This window comes from Botryllus schlosseri, chromosome 6, assembly GCF_051294905.1.
Source record: "Botryllus schlosseri isolate E-star chromosome 6, Bs_hap1, whole genome shotgun sequence".
In the NCBI taxonomy this organism is placed as follows: domain Eukaryota; kingdom Metazoa; phylum Chordata; class Ascidiacea; order Stolidobranchia; family Styelidae; genus Botryllus; species Botryllus schlosseri.
The window spans coordinates 26,068,013-26,075,339 of record NC_137241.1 but is presented as its reverse complement, the minus strand read 5'-3'; the positions used below and the strand labels follow the sequence as shown (position 1 = coordinate 26,075,339).

The following is a 7,327-nucleotide window of genomic DNA, read 5'->3' as shown; positions in this document are numbered from 1 at the left end:
TCGTGGAAAAGATTCGAGTTTCAAACTCAGCCGCCAATAGTTCAATACTTGAGAGGACGTGGGCAATAGAAACAGAATGAACGAATCAGTCGAAGCCCAACCGGTGTGCCGCCTGTTTAGACCATCCAGTTTTCACGACCCATTGTGTTGAAAATTGCGATTGACAGGCGACAGTACCACCGCGTTTTGAGGATGTAAAATATAACGGTGCATCCTTAACAAGAACATACTCTATTTAGCATGGCATAATAATTGCACAACATCGATGGATGTTGCGATCGAACAGTTTTAACATAGAGAAAGCTTTTCTTCCAATGGCCGAACCTTCACATTGATATATGCGATTGTCCCGAATCGTGTAAACCGAAGTTCCAAATGGTGGATTGGTAGTCATTGAGAGTGATATACAACCCGAATTTGGAGCTACTGAGGATTCCACTGAGTATAAGCTTCAGTGTTCGTGCAAGATATCATAATACGGCGCAGGACTTGAACGAGTTTTATCGCGGGGTTAGTAAAGTTGTATGAAAGCCTGCTGGTTCAACTGAGCATGGCCAGTGGTATGTATGAAATCGTGATACTTCAAGCTTCCTTATCCAATACGGCAACTATACGCAGCGGAGCGCCGGTCCCTTGGGCTATCTTCTGCGGAAGGGCGATGACGTTGAAATTTCTACCGCTCTCGGCAACTTCGCGGAGATTCGCGAGGTTCTCGAAGTTCGGGATGTTCCTTTCGTGTAGAATGCGATGCGTTCTAGGAAATAACGGAGCCGACTCAAAATATTGAGAAGTGTTTTTCTCGTATTCAAAAGATGACGCAGCCCTACTCAATTGTCCTAATGCGGACCTCTTCAGTGTTGTATCCGGACATTTTATATCTGTCTCAGATTTAAGTAGCTTTTAGTAGCTTAGGGTTTTAATATATTTACATGATGAATATATTATTGAAATTTATATTACAGTTCTGTACTCCATAAAGTATCTTAGTATTATGAAAAAATCAAATCCATTATCGTTGATTGGCAAAAACAAATTGAGTGTTCTAATATTTCTGTTTAGTTGGAGACTAACAATAGATATGTGAGCCGGCATTTTAAAACATGAACTTTAAGAAGAATAGTGCTAATTCTCTACGAGAAGGACGACGAACATTGAGAGCTTTCCTTTAAATTTTGTGATAGGTAAATTATTATTGTTGGTACTCAGAGAAAACAGTCTCTAAATTTCAATGTATTAGTCTCAGTCTCTCTCTCTCTCTCTCTCGCTTAATACTTCTACTGCACAAACTGTAAACAGTGACAAGTAAGTAAGTAAATCACAAAATATGACTAAGTAGAAGTAGTGGAAAATTTAATCTACTTGAGTAGGTACGAAAAGTAGAGGAAAATACTTGAATACTTCGAAATAGTAGCAGTACTTCGTCACTGACCACCTCTGGATATGACTAATCAGTAGGGCAAGTTTTTGTTGCACTAAAAACCTGAGAAAGTTGCATTTATATTTTTAATTTTAACAAAAGTGGCAGAAGTTGCATTTATACAATTTTTTGAAATTATGAGGGTATGAGATACTCGAAAGGTTCCAGCAGTTTAAAATTTGCATGGTGTCTGCTTGTTCCGTTTCTTCCTTCGCTATTCAATCGATCATGGTTACATTTTTATTTACATAGGGTTCGCACAATTTACCAGTTAGTTCAGGGAGTTTCATGTCTAACGGAATAGTGGGTATGCCGCATACCCGAAAAGATTGCTAGGTAAACACGGCATACCCAGTATACCTGCGTCCGGCGCCTATGGTGGGCCGCATTGTCACTTGAAATCCATTAATTTAGTCTTTATTATAGTTTTATAGCATATTTTGCGCAATACTTGATAAAAGTTGCAGAAAAAAGTTGCATGCAAAATATAGACAAAAGTTGCAAAAAGTTGCAACATAAAACTCCTACAAACAGATTGAAACACCATACTACATACATTATGAATATTTACGAAGCTTCCAGAAGCTGTAAAAAAAAGTTGCAAAAGTTGCAAAAACTTGCCCTATAATCAGAGATATCTAGTTCTAGATATCACTGGACTAATAAAACAATAAACACATTTCGCGTATTGCATTTGCTAATGCCACATTACATTTGTATGGCAGTAATTTATTTCATGAGAGTTATAACGGACCTAAGCAAACTTAAAAGCTTTAATTGTCACTGGACCTTTGCTAAAAATAATTGAGTAGCCCTGTGATAAAGTATATTGACGAAGGAGACGAGAGTACGAGAATAAAGTGAGCAGTTGGACTATTGGAAATTTCCCAAATCTTCATCATAATAATAATTACTATTTACTCAAAATCAGTAGATTGTCCGAAGTCGATGCTCGCAGTGTCAATTCCAACAGCAGCAATGCATCTGTGGTCAATCAGCCATCTTGCTGCATCGGGAGACAGGCCCGGAAAACGAATGTGCGGAATGCCGTCCTCCCCTGTCATATTAGTCCCAAAGTATGCCGCTCGGTCTGGGTAAACGTCTCCGTATCCAGTGTAAAGCAAAACGATACTGCCAGATCTCATCCGTACTGTGAATAGATTGGTATCAGAGTTGGACCAATTGGAAGACTTTGTGCTCACTAACATCGCAGTTATATTCAGGCTACACTCCATAACTGTGATGGATATTCCACGTGGTTCTTTTGGCGATTTCACATATAAATGTGACAAAACTTATTCTAAAACTACTCTATTCTTTTCAAACCCAAAATGTCAAAAGTAAATATAGGCCAAATTCTACCTAAAACTGTTTGAGTTGAAGTGAAAGTGGAGTCGAACAAACATAACCACTATAGACTCGAGTGAGTATTGCAAGTAAGCCATACCTACGTGGGTACTATGAAAAAGTAAAAGAACTTCGTTACTGACCAGCCCGCCTCTGAATCATTCCCTACATTCCTTTTCAAAACACACCACACGTGAGGTTAAAGGCTAACATGTGCAGTGCATGTGCATTAGGGCTGTTCAAAAATAACTTTTTTTTCCGGATTCCAGCCATTCAGTGCTTAAATTGTCAGGTTGCCACAACAAAGGCTGCACACCAAATTTGGTTCAATTATAACAAGTATAGGGCTCCGCGGATCCAATTAAAATTTTTAATTTATACAGGAAAATTGAAAAAAAAATTTTTTTCAAATTTTTCTGTCAACCCCATGAAATTGTTGAGCTGTCTTCAGAGACGATGCAAAAAAAATTTGACTCAATTCGGACTAGTAGAAGTGGAGTTATTGGAGTTTTTCGTTGATAATTCTCCAATTATCCTTAATTTGGGGATAATCCGAGAATTATCAACGAAAAACTCGAATAACTCCGTTTCTACTAGTTCGAATTGAGTCAAATTTTTTTTGCATCGTCTCTGAAGACAGCTCAACAATTTCATGGGGTTGACAGAAAAAGTTGAAAATTTTTTTTTTTTCAATTTTCCTGTATAAATTAAAAATTTTAATTGGATCCGCGGAGCCCTATACTTGTTAGAATTGAACCAAATTTGGTGTGCAGCCTTTGTTGTGGCAACCTGACAATTTAATCAGTGAATGGCTGGAATCAGGAAAAAAAAGTTATTTTTGAACAGCCCTAATGTGCATGGCTTTGACAGTGAAAAAGTTTGAGTGAGAATCACCGTTTTAAAATAATTATCAGACGTCCTGTAAATTCTCTCAATCACACGCATCAAACACATCGTGTGTGGAAGACCTCCTAATATAGTCGATGTAAAGAGATGTACAATAGTTTTTAGACAGCTTTATTTCAGCGTCCTCACGGCAGCCAGTTCAGACGAGAAGGAAGCATGCATTGTCATGTGACCACCAAGTGTCCATTTCACGTGTATGGTCGGTGCTAGACACTTGGCGGCCCTAGAAATAACAGTACCGTCACTATAGCAATAACAATCATTACACATACTATAGATAACTAAGTTAAACCGGTTTACCTTAGTTATCTATACACATATACACCCCTAATGGGGTGGGCTGTCACAGTGTAGCCTACTGATGTTCATGTGGAAAGCCGATCCAACTCCGATATTATAAAAATCCATGATTGGTTCGGAATCGAAACTAAGTAGTTGGTAAGTTGTGGATTTTAAAAGCTTGTTAGTTATTTGTAGTTCTAGTGGCGGCTTTTGACAAGTGTTTATAGCTCTAGCTCTAGTTCCAGTTCTATTTGTGACTTTTAAAAAGTGTGGGCGTAGCTCTACAGTTCTAGTTCTATAGTTGCCCATTTTGAAAATGCAATAATTTGAACAAGCCTGATTCGGAACGGTCAATACACACTTTTTCGTTCAACTTCCCACTCCATGATATCATCGATCGAAATTTGAGAGTCGGGTCCGAATCTTTCCCCATTTCTCTTCAGATTGATCAAGACTCCGGGTCCAATCAGATTTTTCAGGTCGATTCCACTCACCTGTCGGCAATAGTGCAGTCGAATTCAATCTCCCTTTTCTTACCGAAGTGTACATTTCATTTTAATGACATAAGTTACGAAAGTATATGTAACTCATGTTTAATGTTATTGTTGGGCTATATACGTGAGGTCAAACACGTTCGACGACATACATACGTCTATTCCGTTCAAATAGTAATGACTCGGTGCATCCAGATGCGTGCCCAGATGTTCGGGCTGACTGAAGAATTTCCAACTGGAGAAAAAGTTCACTGTCCCGTTCACAAAACCTGAAAAGCGAATTCTTAATGTAGCATTATCACGAGCAACGACATTTTTGTCTGAGTTTTAACCCACCAGAGAAAAGAGTCTTTAGCTCAAACCCGGATGGATCGCCTGGCCAGTACGGGGCGTGGTCGTCGAAGTTATGCGTTAGATCGATCAGATTATCTCCACGGATATTAAATCGAATACTCGGGAGAGGCTTCCGACATTCTGAGAGTAGAGAAAAAGCCATGTTAAGGGTCAAAAATGTATATTGAGCTACACAGCTATATTTCAGCATGTATATTGTATATATATCATATGCATACGCATATGTATCAAAAACTAACGTTACTCTCTCTATGCCAGTTCTCAACCTGTGGTGCGCGAACCACTAGTGGTATACGCAATGTCATTTCTGATGGTACGCAGCAAATGCATTTCTTTTCAAGTAAAAATTACAGTTTTCACAAATCATTAACGTATTTTTTCTAATGTAAGACATGTCTTCATCGAATGCATAGTTGAATACTTTATGCGTCATTTGAATCAGTTGTACCACGCAAGCCTAAATCAGCTTTTATATTGAAGAAACAGAATCAAACATTGCTATAAATCTTTCGGGAGCGGAGTAGCTCGTACACCGCATTTGTTTTGAAATTTCTTGACCGAATTATTTTTCACTGAACCATGTTGATAATCATATATAGTACATATATATATATATATGTATGTAGTGAAGTTGAATTAGTGATTAATTTGTTAGTATGCATCAAAAACATAGAACCTCAAGGTGGTAAGCGGTAAGGCAGCGGTTCAGAGCCACTGCTCTACGCTCTGACAATGTATCCCGGATTCAAATTCTGAAGAAGGTAACGATGCAGTCATCATGAAAACTTTTGATTTAATGAATCTTTTGTTGGAGCTACCAGGGCTTTGGAGCAGCCGTAAATTTGCATTGCTCCAGCTCCGGCTCCGGAGATTTCTTCCATCATACACTAGCTCCGGCTCCAGCTCCGGAGTCGCATTATTAACGCTGCTCCGGCTCCAGCTCCGGCTCTGAAAACTATCGAAGGTGTCTGTCTATATCAGGGGTGGGCTACCCGCGGCCTGCGGGCCATATGTGGCCCGCGAGAAGGTTTTGAGTTGCCCACGAGCTAATTTCCCATTATATTATCGAAATCCTGTTATATTATCGAAATTGAATTGCTCAGACTGTGAACTTGCAAGGCCAACCAAAAATATTATTAGTCTGGCCGCGACACTCGGGATGTTGATGACTAATTTACCCGTAGGTTAGTTATCTATGGTAATCAAGACTCTTGCTCAGTGCTCTTCAACCGGGGTTGTCGTACACTCTAGGGTGTACCAGAATTTGCAAAGGGTGTACCACTCGGATGGGGTGTACAGGGTTGTACCAGAACCGAATTACAATGAGCCGATGGCTAGCTATCACAAAGACAGGTTTATGGGTCAGTACAGGTTGACGCACAGGTTAATGAGCAATATGGTACGATGCTATCTCAAGTAGAGCCCGACCGATATTGGATTTCTGAGCCGATACCGATAACACCGATATCCAGTACCTCCACCGATAACGCCGATATATTCAGCCGATATTCAAAATATGTGGAATCTAGCTCAAGGCCCATATTTAACACCTCAGAGCATTTATTTCAACAACTTTAAAGCCATTGATATGCTTGAACATGAAATAAATGATTTAGGGGCTATAAAAATATATCAAAAAAGCACCAATCCAGCAGTTGCAGATTACAGTTCACGAAGCACAATTTCTCGGCCCTTTCTCCAAGGAGTGAACTTCTGTGGTCTTCCATAAATGATGTATATAGTACTAAACACAGTCTTCCACTTGGTACCATAGTTAGTGGCACAGCAAGAATTGGAAATCTGTCTTCACTTCGGTTCCACCGCTCCCTTGCAGGGGATCTTTCCTTCAAGGTTTCACTAAATATTGATATCCTTCTGGCAGTGCACCTGGAGCCTTCAGCACACCATTAACAAATAGCTGAAAGAGGATGACCAAATCAACTCAAATTGTCCACATCTGCAACTGCTCCACCCATCCCCTTGCCCTTAGGCCTTGACCATGACCAGCATTTCAACAATCAATTGATCAATAATAGTTGGCCAATGTCAGCATGGAATCAAATATTTTCGTATCAATTATTGGCTTTACTCCACGTTTGCTTGATTTTCTTTCCCTCTATGCTCGCATATTTCCTATCATGGTGGCCCCGCAGGCCTCAGTCAGACGAACTTCATACATTACTGGTATAAATAGCTCTGTTGGTCTTGATACCGAACCAATAGCACTATCTTCAGAGAAACATTCCGACGCGACGCTTTTCTCTATCATCACGAGGGTCAGTCCAGCATGATTGAAGTTCTCATTTTTCTTACTGATTGAAATCTTCTGCAGACAACTATCCATCCAGCTGCTCTCTGTCTTCATGGTGATCGATTACTGCAGGGGGATTCCCACGAAGTCAGTGGGGCATAACGGTGGCTAGTTATCTAAAATATTTTTCAGATAGGCACGCCTACTGCCTGTATGCAGTATGCCTTATATGCAGCTTGGCCATTTATTTTTATAATTTACCGTCCTCACGTCTTC

The 7,327-nt window shown here is 39.8% G+C and overlaps 1 protein-coding gene across 1 annotated transcript in view; it reads right to left on the bottom strand.

Annotated features, from left to right (window-relative positions):
* Positions 1–215: 215 nt before the first annotated feature.
* LOC145440496 (kynurenine formamidase-like) overlaps positions 216–7,327 on the bottom strand; it is a 29,167-nt gene continuing 22,055 nt past the window's right edge. Inside the window, exons 2-6 of the mRNA XM_080318116.1 lie at positions 4,783–4,920; positions 4,603–4,715; positions 4,314–4,446; positions 2,339–2,567; positions 216–754 (exon numbers count right to left, since the gene is read on the bottom strand). Coding sequence (XP_080174242.1) covers positions 583–754; positions 2,339–2,567; positions 4,314–4,446; positions 4,603–4,715; positions 4,783–4,920 — 785 coding nt within the window. The 3' untranslated portion in view covers positions 216–582. The remainder of the gene's footprint in view (positions 755–2,338; positions 2,568–4,313; positions 4,447–4,602; positions 4,716–4,782; positions 4,921–7,327) is intronic.